At 41.4% G+C, this 22,996-nt stretch overlaps 1 protein-coding gene across 1 annotated transcript in view; it reads left to right on the top strand.

The window, feature by feature from the left end:
- eipr1 (EARP complex and GARP complex interacting protein 1) overlaps window positions 1-9,928 on the top strand; it is a 50,597-nt gene extending 40,669 nt beyond the window's left edge. The window contains exons 7-9 of the mRNA XM_079573917.1: window positions 3,205-3,372; window positions 6,227-6,394; window positions 9,577-9,928. Of these exons, the coding sequence (XP_079430043.1) occupies window positions 3,205-3,372; window positions 6,227-6,394; window positions 9,577-9,751 (511 nt within the window). The 3' untranslated portion in view covers window positions 9,752-9,928. The remainder of the gene's footprint in view (window positions 1-3,204; window positions 3,373-6,226; window positions 6,395-9,576) is intronic.
- Window positions 9,929-22,996: the final 13,068 nt, after the last annotated feature.

The following is a 22,996-nucleotide window of genomic DNA, read 5'->3' as shown; positions in this document are numbered from 1 at the left end:
TGAACGTGTGCCTCGCTTCTGCTCGTCGCGTGTGATATATGATGCAAATGATACAGTAGAAGTGTGACTTCGCTCAAAGTGACAGGCACACTGACACGGCTCGTCTCAGGCGTTGCATTTTGAGCTTGATACACAAGTTGACGCCTTGGTTCGTTTTGCACATCACGAATGCATATGATAGCTTAAAATGTGCCAAAGATCAGCCTTAGTCGTGGCTTTCCTAATTTAGTTCCATTTTAGCTTCGATCCTGATTTAGGTTTTTTTCTTGTAATATTCCAAGTATTTTGGGGTTTAAAGACTGTTTTTTGAGTTTGCAGAAATTCTCCTACTTATCGTTCTGATGCTCTCGCCACTGGTGTTTGTCGGTACATTTTTGTGTTTCTATCTCCTGGAAGCTAACAGCGTGTGTAATAAGTCCCCTGTCCCCTCATCACTCAGCCTCCTCCATGGACGACCGTAGAGAGTGTTGAGGGGCTTACTGCGGCCACTACCCATAATCCCCAGCCCTTATACAAACACACATATAAAACGTCCCAAGTCCCTCCACTATTAGTTGGGCAGAAGGGAGTGTAGCCTGCTGCCCGTGTGTGTTGGGATTGCTCTGAGACGCCAAAGAGAAGGGTGGGGGGGGAGGCAGCAAGACTAACCCAATTTCCTGCTCCATTTCCTCTTCACGGGGCAGGCGCGTCCTATTCCACGGCGGGATGGGTGCGACACCAGCCACCCTACAGCCGCGGGTCACGCCTTTTACCTGAGAGCCACACGCGGAGCACGCGCAGCGCTGTAAATAAGTGACAGGCTCCTCTGAAGAATTGTCAATGTATTTGCAAACGAAGAAAAAAAGTCAACTTGAGCTGGATTTTTGCTGCTGTCACCCATGCAGAAATGAGTTTATTGCACAGTGCTTTTTGATGTTTTATTGGAAACGTGGGAAACAATTCTTCATAAGCCAGTTTCTTGTTGTTATGGGTGATGAATGTGCTGCGTGCATCCGGTCCTTTGTTTCTCCACCTATGATTGTTCTGCCTACTGGAGTTCATATTCAAGGGGAAAACGGGTGTCTTTGTACCGAAGCAATTCTTGAAGTTGTATGAAAACTTGTAAGAAAAATCGCAATTAGATATTTTTCCTGAATCATTCAACCCTAATATTCTCCACGTGTATTACCGCTCTGTGCTCCTCTCATTATTGCTTATTGCTATTTCTTTCTCTGACTTCACGTACCAATGTCCCACACACACAGACACAAAGTCACGGAGTCCCTGAAATTTTCTTGACCTAATTGAAGCCCAGCGGTCTGCCCCAGGTCATTCTCTTCTACTTCCCCTTTATTTTAATGAGATTTTTAATTAGCATGTTAATTGCCTAACGTGATCAGCGGGGGTGACTGCAGCTATAGCACTTGCTTTAGCTGCTGTTGGCATCCAGCTGGGCCACATCACCGAGGCGTTCCCCTCTACTGAACCGAGCCGAGCCAAACGGGGCCAAGAGGGGCTAGCCTGCAGAGGGAAGGAACAAAACAAGACTCGTGCACTGCAGTTTTATGTCGCCTTTATAGCTGCTGCAAAGCTGTAGATTTAATTAGTTTATCCAAATCACTTTCCGTTCTGTGACCTTGATGGATGTGTTGCTCCTTCTTCTATTTTAATTTAATCATTCTGATGTGATAAAAATGCATCAATTCCCTACATTTTGTTGTATTTGGAAACATTAGGTAGAATCATGGTAATTTAAAGGTAATAGATGGAATGGTGTCCAAAAGTGTAAAAACATGGTCATTACTCATGGAAACAGCACAAACCTGTTGTTATTCCTTATTTCATGGTAATTCGATTTATCATAACGCGTTATGCTGACCCAAGTTCAATACACAAGATAGGTGTCTATTTAGTTTGGCTTTACCCAAATCTATAAGCTTCTGGAGAGCAACATTGTAATGCCTCATTTGAAAGCTAAGACCTACAAAAGTGATCATAACATTTTGTCACGTTGCTGTGTCTTTTTTTTATCATGTTTTTTGTCAATTTTGGTTGCTTTTTTTCATCGCTTTTTTGTCGTGTTTTGGCCACATTTTTGTTGCTTTTCCAGCGCGTTTTTTGTCGCTTTTTTTTTGCATTTTCATCACATTTTTGTTGCGTTTTCGTCACTTCTTTGTTGCGTTGTGTTGCTTTTTCAATGCATTTTCATTGCTTTTTTATCACGTTTTCGTCACTTTTTGTTGCATTTTCATCTTCGTTTTTTGTCGCTATTTTGATGGTTTTTTTTTTAAGCTTTCAGATTTGGATAACCAAATGCGCTCGGTTCGAGCGGGGGGTAAGAGGTTAAATCTTGACCTCATTGTCATCAAAAGTATGGTTTGTGACTTTAAGATACAGATACAGCTGATTGTTGAACGCTGCTGCTCTCACTGCAATGCTTTTGAACAGAGGATCCACCATACCATCTTAAAGTTATTATTATTTTTACTATGCTATTTCCATCCTATTATCGTGTTATTACTGTGCTGTGAAGTAAAAAATAGAGGCCCATTATTGGTGTTAGATGTTCTTCAAATCCTTATTTAAAAAAGAAAAAGAGTCCTGATTAAATGAAGTCAGACCTGGCTTGTAGTCTTTTTGTGGTCTCTTTGAAGAAGTCAAAGCTCCATGTTGAAAGATAAACTTCTTTTTAAGAGCAGAGCAAGTTAATCATCAGCTGAGGTTAATGGGACACTTGAAACTATAAGACGAGTTTGTAGAAATAAAAACTGAAAGGATTATTAAGTGAATGTACAGCATATGATGGGCCAGAAAGATTGCATAGACCTGTCTCCTTTCTCTCATGTCATTCTGTTATTATGTTAACTTTGCTCTCGGAGACTCAAGGCTGCGTGTGGTTATGAGGGTTGTCTTTATAATTTACCAGCGCCAGTGTCGGCTTCTTTATTGAGGCTGGCCTTCGCTGACAGACACAGACAGAGAGCGGGCTTTGATTTAGCTGGGGAATGCTGTCGCCCGCGTGGACCCTGTGAATCACGCTGCACCTCGCTCATATCTCCTCGTGTTGTTCTGTCACATTCCGCCTCTCCCCGGCTCTTATCGGCCCCCCACCCGGCCGCTCTCTTGTTTTCATCCCTCCGTCCCAATTTTACCCACTGCACTCATCCATCTTTTCATTCACTGGCCCCTGTAACCCCCTCCTCTGTCTTGTGCGTCTGCTCTTAGTCAGATCTACTGTATCGAGAATGCCCACGGACAGCTGGTTCGCGACCTGGACTTCAATCCCAATCGGCAGTACTATCTGGCCAGCTGCGGGGACGACTGCAAGGTCAAGTTCTGGGATGTCCGGAATGTCCAGGAGCCGGTCAAGACCCTGGAGGAGCACTCCCACTGGTGAGTCAGGGAGGTTACCCAAAGCACACACGGGCCAGATCTCTTATAGGGCGAAAGGGGGGCGTCGGGCACGGGATGTCCTTGAACTTAGGATGCTCAACATGTGCTCCTGGTCATGTAGTAGTTCATACATGTTGACACTAGACACTGTATAGCGGCAGTGGCTCAGTGACAGGGCTGGGCATTTAAACAAATGTCAACTTTGGTTAATCTCAATTATTGTCACGCGACTTACATTACAGCCTGATGAAAATGGCAGTAACAGCACATAGTACTTTTTAGCCAAAACATAATCACACATGAACAATATATGAGGTTGTGTTATGACCCTCTTCTCTGTAACCACTTTTATTGTTCAGTAATAACAACAGTACTTTGGTTAAATCAATATTTTAAGTTAAGAACCAAGCATTACTTTTTATATATCAATTATCAAACCGTCTTCTGTAAAAATAAATTCATCCTGTCAGTACACTCATGACATTCTTTGGTCTGGTTAAAGTTCATCTCATGCAATGTTTGAAAGCACATACACCTGGCAGTCAAAGCAAGATAATCTTACGATTATGTTTTAAATCTGCAAACGATGTGGTTTTATGAATGCCTTTCATTTATTATGTCCATGGAATTCAGCAAATGTATTTAATTCAAACGACTGTTTGCCCTCTGTCAAAGCTTAGAGTGAGACTTCCACAAATCCAGGAATCGAGTATCTGTGTTATTCTATATTCTCAAAGGTTAAATTCCAATATGTGAAACTAATAAATTACAATCTATTGAGCAGAAATGCAGAGGGCTATCTAAACCTTAAATACATCTATGAAGCATTTATTCATTTTTTTCTAATATAATCAGTGACTTCCACTATATTCAGCCTTATAGTTAAGATATTGTGGATGTGTCCCTGCAGAGATGATAAACTGTCACCTCTGCTCTCCTGTTGATTGGTTTCTTTATGGTACTATTGTTGCCCTCGTTTCCCCATTAACTAATGCCCTAACTGCTTTGGGTTTGATAAAAGCTTATAATAAATCTCTTATTAATAATTTGACAGGTTTTTGTTATGTCAGATAGGACTTTGCCACTGTGGAATGCGCCTCTGTCCTGCACTGGGATCTTTTCTGTGAGGCTTCAGGCTGCGCTACGAGCTGAACACAGTGTTCCGCAGGAGCCTGGGCTGTGTGCGCGGATGTCTCTCTCACACTCTCTCTCTCTGTGTGAGCTGAATGGATGATCAGCATGTCTACAAGCCAAACTGGGCTGTACTCCTGCCTGCCGCACACCTCACCTGATAACAGAAGCATAGACACACATACTTCCACACGAGAGCAGACCTTATCTCCAAAAGAAAGATCGACTTGGCAAAACATATCCATAACTGGAGATAGCAGCGGCAGATGGATCTTTTCAGATAAGAGATATTGTGTGTATGTGTGGCTGTCCGTAGACTACCATCTAATCTGCTGTGGTGAAGGTCTTCTCCCTCTATCTGGCGTACAGTCTTGAAGCGCTTCCATAATGCCCGTGCATACAATGATATGCACTTATCCCCACTGTGTCACACATGTGTGGGTGTTTCTTCCCTGTGCGTACAAGTATTTGTGTGCTCTCATTTTTCGGAGAGCAGCCCGGAATATGGCCTCGAGGCTGCTGGGGGTATTAGGGACTATTTTTTAGCGGGGAAGCGGATTAAGGCAGCGCGAAGGGAATGGCGTGGCCGAGGCTGATTTTCTGTCAACAGGCTCGGTTATCCCTCAGCCTCCCCCCCCTCCCCGTGAGGCATCTGGGACCGCACTGTGAGCTGCGCCCCGGGCTTCTGAGCGAGACAGGGAGATGGAGACAAAGGCATCCACGGGAAGAGGATGAAATAGGCAGCATTGACAGTGCAGTGGATAGAAACACACTGCGGAGAAAATAAAAGGAGGAGAGGTCTGGTGGTGGGAGAGTTTGGAGCAGGTTAATGAAACAACAGCCATTCGGGGGGGGGGGATTTGAAGCCTATTTAAGTGACGGATTGCAGTGGAGTTCAATATTGGTCGATTTAAATTAACCATGGTCTAATAGATAATAAGGTTGATTGATCAGAATCTCCTGCTCACTGTCTTTGGGCACGACACTACCCGTGTGGTCATGTATTCGGTGGTGGTGAAACATTGGCGATTCGGTGAGCATAAAGATTTAGATCATGAAGTGCATATTTTCCTTGGAGTATCTGAGAGAGGACTAAAATATAAACTGCTAAACAACACAAATACAAGAAGCACATATAAAACATGTTTGCAGAGATCTAATATAATCTCAGCCTTTGCGATTTTCTATTTGTGACCATACCAACTGAACGCCCTTCTTAAAAATGGGCCCTTCAAAGCAACCCACAGAAAATGGATGAAAAATGGCCAGTGTTAAGATTGAATAAATGGAAGAATCCTGCTAAAGAAATGGGCTAGAGGGTCGAGAGAGAAAAAGAGGTGAGGGAACACAATCGGGCTGTGGGATTTTATGATAACAATCACCAACTCATGTGAACTGAACCTCGGTATAGTGTGCGCGGTCCCAAATCCCCATCATTGGCACGTGAACACACACCCAGATAGGCATATTTGGCTGTGAATTCCACTGTAAGAAGGCGGCATTTTCTGCATGACTTGTGTGGGCATGAGTGTGTGAACGGGAGATAGGCTTTCTCTGCATCACTCTGTGTATGTTTCAGCATGGGTGGTCTGCCTTACAGCCTCCATGGATAGGAATAGGCTTCAGTGCCGTGCCCTGCTCTAAATTCACTCATTTTTTTTTAGCATTGAAATGTTGACTAAATTGAATATTGCGGATTTACTGAATGCAATTGTTTTTGCAGGGTGTGGAGTGTCCGCTACAACCACAGTCATGACCAGTTGGTGTTGACAGCCAGCAGTGACAGTCGGCTCATCCTCTCCAATATGGTGTCAATCTCCTCCGAGCCGTTTGGACACCTGGTGGATGACGAGGAGCTCAGTGAGGGAGAGGACAACCACCAAGACGACAAGTGAGGACATCAATAATTAACACTTTGAAGTCATTGTTTTTATTCTTTCACACAACAATTCTTTCACGACTGGATCTATTACAGCAGCTATACATAAATATGAATGATAAAATGAACCTTATTCATAGCACGGCCTTAGAAACAAATGTGTTCTTAAAGTCTCCTTATAAAGACTCACCAAACTGTTCTCGCGGAAGAAGAAAAGACACTTTCACACAGAAATTCTGCAGTTTTCGAATATTATCAGTCACAACAGAACAACAAAAAAATCCAGCGCCTAATCTTAGACTGTACTGTAGCGATGGATGCTTCATGATTCATTTATGCTAGCAATTTGGCTGGGCTTTTGGAGCCAGTTTCTATATTTAGAATAAGGTGAAAATAGGACGTGTGATAAGACACACGTGGATGTAAGAGTGACAAGCCTGTGAGTGACTTAAAGAGGGGCAAAAAGTTTCAATGCAAAGTAGGAGCCTGGAACTTCCAGAGCCTGCCCCCATTTCCTGTTAGGCTTCAGCTGCTAATAGCGATGCTACGACCCACCATGTTTTTCCTACATCGTAATAAACAAACTTTTAAAGGGACTAGTAGTTGGTCAAGTTGGTCATTTTTATACTCATTACTGCCACCTCAGGCCTTACGCGTAACTGCAGGTTCTATAAACTTAGACTGTACTGTAGCGACGGACATTGCAAATTAGCCTTGGCTATTAATGTTGTAGTGTGGTACATGTTTATTGTTCACACATGTCCCTATCAAATAAATAAATAAAGTAAATAAATAAATAAATAAGCTTGTGCATGACTTGCACTTCGGACCTTTTTGAGTGACAGGGCAGGATTTGCAGTTGTGGTGAACAGGTCTGGCCTCATTCTACACATTAGGACATGGCTGGAACATGTAGGGGGAGGAAAATACTTAGCTTTAACATTTTTAAACTCCATATAGTTCCATTGAGCTTTGTTTTTATAAATAAAATACTATTTGATAGAATATATATTAATTTGATGCCCTGTTTAGGGAATTGCGTTCCTTTTTCTTTAAAGGTGCACTACATTGATATTAGTGCGTATTTGACCTTATTTGACCCAGTGGCTGTATGGGTGGTTATCTTGGCGCCTTTGCTTCCCATCTCGGTGGCTCCTATGATGCTTCAGGATCAATTTTATTTCAGGTTTTTTTAAGGGTTTTTGGTAGGTTTTTGCAACGGAATCTATATGTAACCATGGAGACGGTTCAATCAGCAGTGAAAACCTAAAAAAAAAAAAATTGATCCTGGAGCATCCTACAGTTCATCGGGATGGTAAGTGAAGGTGTTATGCATACCATCCGCTGGGTCACTGAAAGGTCCAATACATAATAATATCAACTTTTTTTTACATAAAAAAGGATTTGGATAATGTGTGTGTTGTGGTAACTAGTTTGGCCTGATTTTTGTTCTTCTTGAAATGTCACTTGTATACTGTGTCACGCATAAGGCCCTTTACTAAACATTTCCTACACAGACCCATAGGAACTGTCCTAAATAGACATCCCACTTTATATTTTCACTTTTGTCATATATGCAGGGGAGGAAAATGTATGTGAACGCTTTGGAATTTCTCACATTTTTGCCTAAATTAGTCATAAAATGTGGTCTGATCTTTATCAAAATCATAAGAATGAGTAAACAGTGTCAGTGCTTAAACTAATATCACCCATACAATGACATGTTATCATATTTTTATCATACAAGCTCTTGGCCAGGAGGTTCATTTGCTTATTCCACGCTGTCCTGTGTTTGGGTGGTATTAATTGAAGCAGACACTGTTTATTCATTCTTAAGATTTTGATAAAGATCAGACCACATTTTATGACCAATTTAGGCAGAAATGTGAGAAATTCCAAAGTGTTCGCATACATTTCCCTCCCACTGTAAGTGTTCAGTCTCCAATTTAGCAGACTATGATCTGTGCAGTGACCATGTAGTGCTTTCCAAACTGTGCCAGTCCTCCTCCATCCTGGTCCCATTCCCCCTCTCATCTGTAACCAGCTGCTCTCAGGCTCGATGGCCCACACTCAACCATAATTATCAACTCTCTTTTCTAATGACAGCACTCAGCTTCGGTTTTAACCCTGCCACTATAGCCATTGACCCCTCTTGTATGTATGCTACAGGTCCACTCCACTGCGTCTGGACACTGCTTGCTCTGCTCTCACAAAACGTCAAGTATTTTCAAACTTTAGGTGTTTACTGTTGAAGTTTAGCGGGTTAATGAAAGCAGGCTTTTTGGAGAATTTCCAGCCTGATGACTGATTAAAAGAACTGCATTTGAGTCATATACAGCTGCACGGATTGTTCAATTGGGATTTTTGTGTGAGTAATTCAATTTAAGTATTTCACATAATACATGATTCACAAAAACGTACATGAAAGTCTCAGAGTAATACAAAATGCTTTCACAAACGTTACAGCGGTTTCTTATTTGACACTACAGCACTGGGGAGCGGCTATTGTCTGGAAGATATGGTTAATGTGTCGAATAAATCCCAATATGTTTGTCAGGGCTGTCCCTCAGGAAGACTTAGAGCAGTGGATTTGGGCGTTCAGGGCCGGCCATAATGCTCCATCATAATTCTGAATTAAAAGCAGTAAAGCAGAGTTTATGTGGCTGCTTTGGGAGACAGCTGTAAGTCTGGTTAAAGCTGTGTGTCGTCGTGAGCGTAAAATATTCCTCAGACGTCAACAGGTAATTGTGTGTGGGCTGTCCACAGCACCCAGATGGAGTCGTAGTAACAGCACAAACTGGCTATATTTATATAACCACTAAGAGTACTTGGTAACTACAGGGGCGATTGATGTAAAGAAGCTCAATGAAGAAGGACGCTGTGAAATGTATATGCCTATTAAGCTAAAGCTACCTCTTTGTAAAGGCGGTCAAAGGTTAAGGAAGGTAGCTTACCACTAGCCACCGACCACTGAGCAAATTGCGTATGCTACCATGGAAACATACTTATTTCGGTCAACATTCTCAGTTTATTCTCTGACGATAAACTGATCTGGAACAGTAAAAAATAATGTTTAAATCAATTTACAACAATCAATCAAAACGTTTTCCAATGTGATCATGAACTGTACTGTACAGAGCAGACCTTAACTGCCCATTGTAATGTTTTTGAGGTAAAATGTTGCCTTTTTTTAGGAGTAAGGAGCCACTGAAGGACAGCGTGGTGTCCACATATGAGGAGCATGAGGACAGCGTATATGCAGCGGAGTGGTCCTCGGCCGACCCCTGGCTTTTTGCATCTCTGAGCTATGACGGGCGGCTGGTCATCAACAGGGTTCCACGGGTGCTCAAGTACCGCATTCTGCTCTGAGTCTAAGACAGGCAAGTGGACTTTCAAAACGAGCAGCCGCTGCCAGTGGACTTTACAATTGCTGTTGCCTCAACCTCGAATATGAAGAATTGGATCTTCGAATCAAGACAGATTTATTTATGCTCGTCATATAATTAGAATATCATGAAAAAGTGCATTTACCTCTGTTATTCAACTTAAAATGTGAAACTAATATATGATAGAATCAATACATGCAAAGTGAGATATGTAGCCTTTATTTGTTATCATTTTGATTATTATGGCTCATTGCTTGTAAAAACCCTGGACCCATGGACTGTAACCCATAATAATCTAAATGATAAACAAAGGCTTGACATTTGTCACGTTGCATGTAATGAGTCTATATCATATATTAATTTCACAGTTTAAGTTGAATAACAGAAGTAAATGCACTTTTTTATGATATTCTAATTATATGACCGAGCACCTGTATACCTAGATCGATCATTTCCATCGTCGAATACGTTCAATATGAAATGGTTATGTCTGTTTTCTCATTTGATGCTTGAAGTCCTTTTTCTAGTTATGCTTTGTGTAAGTCTCGGCTTACTTGTTCTGAGTCACAGGCTCCTACACTTTATATACAGTACATGCAACAGCGCACCAACAAGGACCAAGTCACAAACTGATAAAGCTTGTGTAATATCGCTCTACTGTAAAGACATATTGTCCCACTGTAAAACATTATTGTTTTAATAAAAGTGCAAAGTAATTAAATGCTAATTGTATATTCCTCTATAGTTATGGACAAATGCAATACTAATGGAAGCTACTCTGGGTAACAAACTAATACAAGCTCAAAACATTAATCTCCACCCACCTTCCTTTTTTGAAATATTCTTTTATTTTATTAATTAGTTAACACCTTTGTATGCCTTGTAGCATAACTTAGAATAATGTAAATGTCATCATCTAAAACTCCTCTCAAGCACCAGTGATAGTTTCTCTTCTTTTATCTTTGATTATTACCATCTACTCTCATCATCCTCCCTTGTTCATATTTCATCTCTTGCTGATGCCCCTCCGTCCCCGCTCTCCCCGTATACCCACGCTGTTGAAGCTGGTCGATAGTGACAGTCCGAGGCTCTGTTATGGCAGACAACACTGATGGGACTTTTTAATTGCAGCTTGACTCTATGGATCGCACATTCACACAATGGTATGCAGCAGTGCCAAGAGAGTATGGGCCGGGCCGCTTCATTAGATATGCCAGTGGAGCAAGCAGCACCCAGGCCTGAATACAGAGTACTTTCTGCCATCTAATCAAAGAAAGCACTCGCACATTTATGGACACGCAAAGACACACACATGCACATAGGGGCCTTGTTACCCTGCAATTACCAGGTGCAGGTTCAGAGTGGAGAAACAGATAGATGGAGAGTGCTGAAAAGGTAATCTCACCCATCTGGAAACACTGATGGTTGTCACAGATGCACACATCGTACCTCGAGTCGAGGCGAGGTGAGGCATGTTAAAAGAATTACAAGTGAAAGGAGCTGTGGCCATCAAACCATAGGGTAATAATGCCTAGCCGCGGCTGCTGAAGCTAATTGCTTTCATAGGTTGCATTACATTGTATTATACTCATTGTCAATAACGAGGTTTGTAGTATGCTAGAGGAAAAGGTGGATGCAATCCGAACTGAACACTTATAGTATAACGCCAGTCCCGCAAAGACAGTGGGAACCAGATGTTTACATACACTAAACACTAAACTGTCTTTTGCATTTGTTCTTAGGTTGATATTCACATTTCAGACCACGGCACGTTCATCTTTGGGACACAGAATCCGCCTTCTTTCTGATCTGTATGATGACTGGACATTTCCATTTTTTTAAGTAATTTTTTAACCAATGAACTTGGCACCTTCTGGTGTCTTGAAATTACACCCAAGGATGATCCAGACTGGTGCTACTGACTTCTGACTTTGTAGAAAGTAACAAAAACAATTCTAGCTCTAGCTCTTCTGACATTTAGCAAATAGAAATAATTTAGAAAATTGTAATTGAACTAAAAAAGAAAAAGTTAATTTTGGTTTCATGTTAGACATTGAGAAAAAAATGCATGTGTCTTTTTATATAGTGTATGTAAACATCTGGTTCCCACTGTAAGTGGTACACTACCGAAGGCCTATAATGTAATCAACAATTGTTGAACTGAAAGATAAACATTTTGTCTTTAGAAATAAGATAACTCATATTATTGTGTGGAAACATAGCTGACCATGCTCAGCTGTTTAAACTGATGACAGACTGTCCTGACCTGCTTGTCTTCTGCCACTGACACAGCTCTCTCTCCTCATCTTTATAATCTTTCTGTCAGTGATGTTCCCTTCCCTACATAGATTGTATAAAATCACAGATCACAATTGTACATGTTTTCTATTTTTATTTTTGTATCAGCTCCCTGTAATTGTCTGCCTCATATCTCAGGCTTATTGGAGACATCTGTCTTTTTTCAGGATGTGAGTGATTCCAAATCATTACTTAAATCCACGTATATCATATGTTACTACAAGGAGTAAAACTAACTTTAGATTGGGAAATCATGTCCCAGGGTAACATCACCTCCGTGAAATACGTATCACATACTAAAGACCCACACAAGTACGGTTGCTTATGTAAAATTTAACATAGACATATATATAAATCCCCTAAGATCGTTATGGCAGCATCCACAGTGCCTCGGATGTATGTGCCACAAAAACAGTCATGCATAATGGAATAAAGCAATTCTCGCTTCAGCTGTGAAAATCTAATACACAAAATATACATATTATACATTTTTAAAAAGCTTTTAATTATTAAGCATACACCACTGTATGCAGTGTATGTTTGTCCCCACTTAATGCATAGGATCTATATTTCTGCCAAATACATTATGTGCACATAGTAAAGCCAAACATGTGTGTTCTTTCTTCAAGTATTTATTCTCTAATGTATGGCTCCATGGGTACAGTGCATTTTCATTTGTTAAAGTCTCAGCATATTCACTGTGGGTACAACAATTCTGTGGGTACAACAATTCTAAAACACTGACTTCTTTTTTTTTCTTCTTGGTTTTTCTGTTTACAGTAATGTACAACTCAAGGCATTCCACAATACAATAAGACGACGACTGCGTCTACAGCCCTGTATACAGTAACTCCAGGCTCTAGGTCATGTGACTACAGGTCATTGGACTGTTGTATGCTCTTGCCCATCGGCATTTTGGGGTCATGAACCTCTTGACCTGGAATGGTAGATGACAGTGGTGTTATAGCTGCCGGCTTTAGGCGACTTTGTGCACTCGCCCAGTAAAGAGCTCGTATGAAACTAAGGGAGGGGGAGAAATAGAGTGAGAGAGTCTAAATATATTAATGTGGCAGTCATACAAAAACAGGCTGTTTACTCAAAGAAAAAGGGTATTCTCTCAGTGTGGGAAAATATATGGAGGTGTATGCTTCATGTTTCACTCGCAAATCATATCCTGAGACATAACATGTTGCATTATGCGCTCATTGTAGACATCACTGTACCTGTCACTATATGGTAATTTATTTTAATCACAGTTGCTTTCAGTAAATACCATTACTATGACTGCAGAGTTACCTTAAACACAAGAATGTCCTTTACAGTGCTAATTGTTCCTGAGGGTCATTCAGTGGCATCCTCAAAGAGTGGAGGAGGCGGAATTGAATCGTGCTGCTGTAGAAATGTAATTAAAATACAAGATTGTATTAATTATTTATTCATGTTTGGAAAATGAAGCCACAGTGGTAATGTGTGTACTTGTGTGTATTGCAATTTTAGATGATTATTTCCTCCGAGAGTAGGGCCCATTTGCATAGAGGACAATTTATATGACCTCTTCAGATCAAATATTATGCGCAAACATATTGTCTCTTGAACGCGAAGGAGTGCAGAGTGACTCAGGTCTGTGTTGTGAGTCAATTGGAGGAGGCTCAGTAGGTGTTTATATCGGGCCGTTCTAGGACAATGCCGGAATAGGTTGTGTAGCTTTTTATATATCTTTAATAGGACTCTTACTGTCACTTTTTCTAATAATGTATCTACTACTGTATGCTACAGTTCTGTGACCATTGTGTTTGTCATTTCCTCATCAGAAACATTGTAGAAGGCTTCATTCTGCTTTAATGTCTTGTGTGCTTTGTCATACAGTTAGCCTGCTTTTTCTTTTTTTTTCTTTTTCCCTACAATATACTTACAATATACAATCCAGTTAAATGGATCCTTTGTTTCATCACTGACTCTTGGCAGTTCTAGTTATTGTAACATCAATCACAACCAGTGACTATGAACATGAGTGGTTGTGCCTCATGACTTGAACATTCCTGATATCTTTGTGATATCTTAATGAGAAAGATATTTTGCTGTAATTTTACACAAATAAATGCCTCTTGCCAATTCCACCAGCAGCAGTTTTTAAATAACTGCTATATACTGGCCACCAACAAAACGATTTTCAGAGTGGTCTTACTTTCATGGCGTAAATATTCCCCGAAGATCTATTCGACCCTATACATGCTTTTACTACAACCCCCTTGGGACGCAAATGTTCCACTATAGTACTTAATGTATCAGAAGATATTCGCTACACTGTGCTGAGGGCTAAATATAGACAAATCCCCTGATATTGCCTGGGATTTACGCTACATGAGGGGGAAAAAAGAGAAGTTAAACGCTAACAACATGTATCCACTCTGCAATCTGCCCTTTGTTTGGTAGATATGTGCCAGTGAAACACAGACTCCATCATATTTCATGTTGGCTTGGAGCGTGCACAGATAGCCACTTAGCGGTGACAAGCAGCGTCCAGTCCTAAGAGCTTCTGTGTGCCGTAAGCTACTTATTTAGCCTCCTATCGCTAGTGCTGCTGATAAACTACTTTGGAGCCAGGCAAACATTGCCCTGTTAAGTCATTGGGGAAATTACCAAAGGTTTTGGTATTTAGGGTTGTGCTGTTTGACAATGTTATCTTTTGCAACAATTGATTTTCAAAATATAAAGTTCTGCCAAATGTAGTGTTATTATTTCTAACTTGTCCTTATCACACTGAATATATCTGAAGCTATAATTTACACATCTGGTTGGCTAAAACACTGTATAGACTTAAAGCAGGACTAAGTAACTCATGCCCCTAGAGGCCATAAGCGCCCCTGCAGGTGTCGTAGCATGTTGCAGTTTTTTACTCATTATTTGTCCATGAGAGTAAATACTATGCTGACAGAAAAGACAAAGGGAGAGAGGAATATTGTACATACAATTACACAATGGAGATCATTTTTTGTCACTCAAACTTAGCTGTATATACTGTCTAAGTGGCACTAGCCCGCAGTTAGCTTTGCTTGTTAGCCTGTTAGCTTCTTCTTCGTGATTCTATTAGTGTGTATTGGGGCAGGGAAAGTGTGGTTTTCATGGCCAGAGACACCAGGGGGAGATGAAAGACCCCCAATCATCCCATTAACACTTGTATTACCCTCAGAAGGACTACGAAAAAGATTTATTAAGGTAAACAAGTTTCTTAGTACTGCTTTAACACAGAGGAGTCCTTCCAACGGTATGGAAAACATTAGGCCAGTAGAGCCAAGTGTTTTAAACTCTGATGAGAGAGACAACAGGATTTGTCATAAGTAAGGCAAAATAACTCTGGATTTGTTTTTGATGATGGAATAGAATTGGTCAAAAGTTCAGAAAAGGTCTGCATAATGGGAGGAGCTTTATAAATGTGCCCTTGGCGTTTACTGAACATGCTTAAAAATGTTCTCAATCAAAGCATTACTTTTCATCATCTCTGTACCTTGTTCCAAGACTTGACTCTTCCCCATTTCCTGTCCCTTAACACGGTGCACCCTATTGTAGCTTTGAACCCGATATAATTTCGCTTTGTCTGGTTGGAGGACTGCCACATTCTCTATTGTGAAAGACGGCACAATGGACTGGGCACTATCACGATCAGGGCAGGTGCCGAAAGCGCCCATCTCCAGCTTATTGTTCTCCAATTACCAAACAAGCACGGGCGGGGGTATCAGCGTTATTTATGAGCCCTCGCCACCTCAATGTACATATAATTACCTCTCACTGGCTGTAATTGTGCTCATTTCTCACGTCCGGTGGGATAGCCGCTCCCCGGCCTTCGTGGCGTCTCCATGGAGATGTGAGCGGGTGAAGGACGTTACGGGTCAGGGCCACAGCATCGGATTGTTATTGTAGCCGTTTGTTTTCACACCTCTGGGGATTTTCATTTAATTCGAAAGCTTCTTGAGGGCTGGGATTAAAGAGGTATAATGGACGTACACAGACTACAGTTTAGATGTTTTTCTTCCATAAAACTCCACAAAAGGAAGAATTCGCCATATTGTAGCTATGAAGAGCATTGAAAACCTCAAGCAAATAATAAAGCACAGATTTGTGCCACTGTAGTTTTCTAATGGTTTTGAAAGGATTTGCAGGTCTGGGTGGTGGATAGAGCTATATCACTATGGTCTCTGTAATTATCTTCGTAGCTGCTGTGTCACGCTCCAAATAGTTTGCTTTGAAAGTTTATTAGGCGGCTCTTTTGTGCGGGTACGATTCATTGCTTCAAAAATGTTATTTGTTTGAAGTGGAGCACCACCGGTCAAGGACTTGTCTTTTGATCCGGCTCCGATTTGAATGCTGCTCTGTGGTGGCGTGTGGACCGTGGATATGAGGGTGATTGACTAATGATTGAAGCGGCGGGTTAGTCTGTCAGTGGCGTCGGGCCGATGTGGAGTGACAGTTTGTATGTGTTTGATCAATGATGCGGAGCTCGGGGACAGTGCGGGTGCAGGGGTCTGTGGTGACTCTCTAGACCTCTTTGTCAATCAAGTGGCCCACGAACACCTCCCCATGAAATCCATTAAAACCAATTTAGATGGCGCCGACCCAGCTCTGAGCCCCACGCACGCTTCAGCCTGCGGAGCATTAATGATGGATTTTCAAAACTTTGGTAGTTTGAGTTGATTGCTCACTATTATTTTCAGTGTCATTCATTATTACATGGTGAAAAGTGCTCGCAGCGAGACATCATACCTCCGAACTCGGCCCAGTCCTTTGTTTTTTTTAAAAGCATTCTTTCATTTAAAATATCGACTAAATGGTTTGGTTTTTAGAGATCTATTTTCTGCAGTAGTAGGATTATCCTGCTATCATTCATTAACTTGTCCTATGTTTCATGAAAATTTGCTTGAGCCTTTTTATATGTGGCCTTGAGTTTTAGTGGTTGGTTAACTGAAAAAGACGATGTCCCTAATAACGGGTATTGCTATCTGAGTGGATGTGTACTACAGGATGGACCATCAGCATTAAAAGCAGCATTAAAATACAGTTTTTCATATAGACTCATTAATTAAGCATTAAAGCAGTACTAAGTAACTCATGCCCCTAGAGGCCATAAGCGCCACTACAGGTGTCATAGCATGTTGCATTTATTAATTGTCCTTGAGAGTAAATACTACGCTGACAGAAAGACAAAGGGAGAGAGGGATATTGTACATTCAATTACACAATGGAGATATTTTTATTTTTTTTGTGTCAAACTTTAAATACTGTTTTGTTAGTAAAAGTTAGCAAAGCTAGCTTTGCCCATTAGCCTGTTAGCTTCTACACACTTATTCCATTAGTGTGTATTAGTGCTCCGGGTCGGAGCAGGGAAAGACCCTCCAATCATCCCATAAACATTACCCCCAGAAGGACTACGAACAGGATTTATTAAGGTGAACAAGTTACTTTGTACTGCTTTAACTTGCTTTACTGGGTTAACTTTGACTGTTGTGATGTAGTACTTGGGGTGAATAGTTTGAGAACCATTACTCTTAACACAATAGGTGCTTTGTTTATATTGCCTGTATAGCAATGAGTGGCAGTACAGGTCACTCATGAAATTCTGACCAAGAATGTACTGCATTTTGTGTTATACTGTAAACCTTGTTTTTTTACAGTCTCTCAGATTATCAGTGGACTTTCTTTGAGCGCAGGCAGCACTGGCCAGGCTCTGTCATAAACACAGAAATATTGAAGATGAAATGGATGTTTGCCTTTGACAATGGGCCCACTTTGTTGTCCCTTCAAGGCTGTTCCTTGTTTATTCTCCCACCACACAGAAAACCAACACTTCCTGCCTCCTTTCTCCTCGACCGCTTTCTATCAGTTGGTCCGGTTTCATACCATTTTTCTTTTTTCTTTTTCGTGGGTGTTTGGAGCTCTCTCAATATGGAGCAAGGGGGGGGAGAAACACCACATTTTTTTTTGATAGTTGTTGAGAGATCTCCAAGGCCGGCTATTCCTTGCTTGCTTGACAGCCAAACAATGCATGCGGACAGGTAAGTGTGTATGTGGGTAGTCTTGGCACAATACTATGGCAATGGTTCAGCGCTTCTCCTTGTCGCCCGGGTTCCTCTGTCCTCACCTGATATCTTGTCACCGACCCTCCATGTCAAGAGCAGCTATGTCCGGGAGTCCGTGTGGTCAGCTCGGGCCGGAGAGAGGGAGACAGATTTAGGTCACGCAGTTCCCATGAGAGTGTGTCCGAGGCAAAGGCGAAGATGACATGTCTGAAGTGAACAAGAAAGAGAGCTGAGAGGAAGGGAAAAAGAAAGGAGAGGGAGAAAAACGAGCACGTAGCCAGACAGTGGAACATCCAGGGGTCAGGGGAGGACACGCATGAAGCCTCCTAGCTAATCCGGCGCACGCATCGCTGGAATCAGGACAGTGACATGCACATCCATGACTGTGCACAAGGAGGATGTGCAGAAAGCTAGAGGCACGTACAGTACTGTGCACTGACATGGTAATACATATTTTTTCTTTGTTTTTATACATATGATAAGAGACTATGCTTTTTTGAGAGAACCCCTGTTTTATCATGACCCACATTGACCCACACACTCACATATTATTCCAGCAAAAGAAGTCACAATCTACTCTTGTGCCAGTCCCAAGACATTTTGTTTTGTTTTTATCTCGATACCAGTACTTACTTAATGCTTGGTTTACCTGAACAATACTTTATTTGATACCTTCACTAACATTTAACTAACATTAAATTAATCAGAAATACAGTCTGCCATTGTTAATGTTGTGAATGCCTATTCTAGCTGGAAACGGGTGATTTTTAATGGAATACCGAGGTGTGCAGAGGCACATTTCTAGCAACTATCACTCAGTGTTCTAAAGGTACATTGTGTTAGCTAATCGTGTTAGAGGGTAAGTGATGATTAGAAAACCCTAGCACTGCTGAAAACTGGCCTGGATGACCCCAAACTTTGGAACGGTAGTGTATACTAAAATCATCTACAACCATAAAACAAAACAATAGTGTTGATGTATTCCTTCATAGACTATTTCTTGATTGATTCTCATCATTTATTCGGCTGAAACAGCCTAATAACTGTCCCTGACCTACAGGTATCACAGCTTGAGATCTAGAAAATAGTAATTTTTGTTTTACCTGTTTTTAATGGCTTTTTTTTTTCCTCGATTCTAATACAGTAGTATATTACTGGTATCGTTTAACGGTACCCACCCCTAGTTGCGACACATAAACCCATGTAACCCTATGAATTCACAGGCACAACATTTCATTCGTGACCTCAAAAAGAAGAAGAAAGAAAAGTAAAATATGACACAAAACATGCATTTTAAAAGGTTTTTACAAATATCACTGAACACTGTTTCTCTGATGGAGATTTCCTCTGAAGTTAATACATTTGTTTGCCACATTGTCCCCTTCTACTTGTAATTCTATTTGTCTAGTTCAAACATGAATGGTGGTGCTTTCTTTTTGGTTCAGTTTAAACACAGTTGCATAGCTCTGCCAAATCTGCAGCACCACCTACACAAAACTTCAGACAGAAACCAAGCCACTTCTTTGTTTCCAGCAATATAGCACTGTATATACTAAGCATGTCAGTCTGATCCAGTGTTCATAAAGTGGTAGTTTTTTTTGCATTTTAACTTTTTTATTTTCTCAATAGTAGCCATGCACTGAAGGTCTATAGGTCGTGAGAACCTTGGAGCAATTCTGTGCCCACACTTGTTTCATCTACTTAACTTAGCTAACTATAGACATTAATTGTATGGCTCTGTATGCAGGTTAGTGAGGTTACATTTCCCATGGCCAAATGTCACTCCAGCCACGAGCAGATAACCTCTTCTGTAAATGCCACACATAAATCAATTAGCTGCCGTAAGGAAGAAGTGTCGGGAGGAATGCTGGTATGCGGTATAGAGTTTAAGGCGGTATGATTGCAGTCAATCTCTTCTAACTTTTCATTTAGTTTGCCGAGGACGCATGGAGCTTCACCTCGTGCGCAGTGTGTATGACGGATAGAGGTTACCTTAAAAGTATGTTTTGTTTTTGCTCACATCCAACTGTGAAGCCACGGTACATGTCATAAACCCTACACACAACACCTACAGTCTGGGTAAAACTTAAAATAAAATAAAAACGTTCCATTACTTGAATGAAGCATTTCTCTCAGCTGATGGATGTACTTGTACAGTAGAAACCAGTCTAACGTGCATGTAGACCCGTGTCCTCCGAATAAAGACGGATACTCTTTCTCTCCACACCCCCTTTTTAATAGTCCAAGATGCAAATATAAAACCGTGGATGACAAAACTGTAATTACTTTAGCCTCTGCATTAGCCACTTTGCCCAGAGCGCTTTCTGAGCCTCCTATTCCCTTCTTTCATAGGACCGTGACTTTACATATTTAACCCTGATTGCATGTGATGAATATTTGATGGCATATATGATCAAAACTAAATGTAAATGCATATCCATTTCCCCCCTAATGCATGCTGCATGTTACTCTTGGCGGGCGATCCGATCAATTCCTCCTCCTCTGTCAATATTGGTGCCTTTGTGCCTGTACCCCCTGCGCACACCAATGAATTACAGCCACCAAAAGCCACTCCGGGCTCCATTCAGAGCTGCAACAATGTGCTCTCTTAGGTGTAGCCTGCTTTATCTGCTGGGGCCACTGTTTTTCGACGTGCCAGGCAGCCAGTCAGCCAGCCAGCCCCGCTATAATAAGCCTCCCTTTTGCAGTTCCACTTTTTGCGAGCGGGTAGGAGGAGGAAGTGACCTATATAGGCTGCATCTTCCTCCCTTGTATTCACTCCCTGCATTTTGAGGACGCGCTGGTCTATATGCATGATGTGAATGCTTGAATAATGCAAAGGATACCGCCGTCGATAAAATGATCCTTCATAATGAGCCGTAATGACAAGCGCAGAGACAATCAAAGGTGTATGAGTCAGTGCCCGTGCCCAAGAATGTGTCTATGTAGCGTGGCTTAGTGGGAGAGGCATAGAGGCCCCATTGGTTGCCTTTGCCCCAGGCCCTGTCAAGGTTGCCCAGGGTAATACTACCTGGGACTTTGAAACCGACATGAAAGCACGATTCACGGCAGGGGAGCAGAGGAAGGAGGTGGGGTGGAGCAGCCCAGAAGAGGAGCAGAGTGAGCAAGCATCCTACCCTCCCTGTGTACGCGTGTGTTCGTGGGCTGCCAAAATGTCTTCATCCAGCCTCCACTCCAGGGTGTTCAACTCTGTTATTATGGCTGCTCTTTCACAGTAACTTTTATTAAAAAGGACACGGTCATTAACAGAATCAAATGCGATTAAGCATCTGTGGCAAATAAAGTCCAAGTGTAAATCCAAAAAAGACTCATTTTGCTATTTTGTTGGACTGTCCCTATACAGTGTTTTGTGATATATTGTGACATGTTTGTGTTGTTTTCTATTGTGGAATACGAGCCATCGCTATTGTTTTCTTCCATGATTTTGACCAGATGTTTTGGGATTGGCTTGTAGTGCTGTTTCTTTAAATCACATATCTATTCCAGTGCAAGGGAATAGAAGCTGTTTGGGAACATTGTTTTTGCCTACCACAGAACTATTATTATTTGTTTGATGCAGTCATGTTGCTTACCAAAGCCCAGGACGCCGAAACATCCCGATCGCTCATATTGTATTGGCAACTCTAAACCGCAGCTAAAAGTGGGCTAATGATGCCAGGAAAGGAGAAGACAGAACTTCTTATGGTCTATCTAACACTATGTTCCTTTTGGAGCTCAACTTAGGTTTTCTTTTTTTTCAATTTTGAATAGATATTGCAATTATTTATAGTATTAAAATGCTCTCATTTATTGTTTGTTATTATACATTGAAATCACATGTCTAGCCTTACAACCTTGTTTTTATCCTTGCATGTTGTGGCGTATCAACAACCCTCCTCCAATCCATCTCCACAAACCACCTCAGAAAGCCAATCTCCTCCTCATTATTGTGATCCTTGAGAGAATATGAGATGGTTTTACTCCTGCTACGTAGTTTATACACATCTGTAACATAACACAGTACAGGCTGCATGGTCGCTCTGAGTTTTGTGGGTCCGAGGTCGAGGAGGGTAGCAATCCCTCACCATTTTCAGCTTCAAATTGGGTTGACTTCACTTACATTTCAGTCACTACGAAATTAAAATTCATCTACAAACATGGCAAGGTGTAAGTGCTTCATTCAATAAAGCCTAGATTTCAAAAGCCTTTGCCATTCAAGTCGGCGATGAAAGCAGAAGAAAATACTCGTCGCCCGAAAGATGGCTGTAATTGGATTTGACAGAAGTTTGAAAACACGTCTATTGTCTGTGGTGTTTAATAATGTAACGCAAGGCCTTTTCATTGAGAAGTATCTCGGAGAGTCAAACGTGCAATGTAAGACGGGCAATGAACATTATAAAGACAATATGCCAATTCATGTATTTACTTTTTTTAATGACTGCTCTATCAGTCCTCCTGAGCGCGAGTGACACTGCGGCGTACTGTATTTCAGTGAAGTTGCGACTTTGCAATCAATACGTAACTTGTTTGTGGAACTTTTGCTTTGCGTCAGGGATTAGTTGTGCTACTTTTTGAGCCACATGTTGTCACCACCAAAACAACTGTTGTGAGGTTGACTATTTTAAATTGTATGTTAAAAAACAACGAAAACCCTTGGTATGTCGATAGTAATTCTGTATCCCAGAAGTGGTTTGCTGCTTTGTGCCCCTTTTTTTTCCCTCTCTCGTCAGAGCTGTACTGTGATACGAATCTCCAGCTCATATAGCCAGAATCCCCCCTCTGGTTTTCGGCGACCTCAAGACCTCGGCTGTGTCTGTTCGCGGTGCAGCGGCAGATGTAAGGGCCGCGGTTCGCACACG

The sequence above is a fragment of the Gobius niger genome (genome assembly GCF_951799975.1).
Source record: "Gobius niger genome assembly, chromosome: 16".
In the NCBI taxonomy this organism is placed as follows: domain Eukaryota; kingdom Metazoa; phylum Chordata; class Actinopteri; order Gobiiformes; family Gobiidae; genus Gobius; species Gobius niger.
Note: the sequence above shows the minus strand (reverse complement) of the source record. Positions and strands in the feature narration are given on the sequence as shown.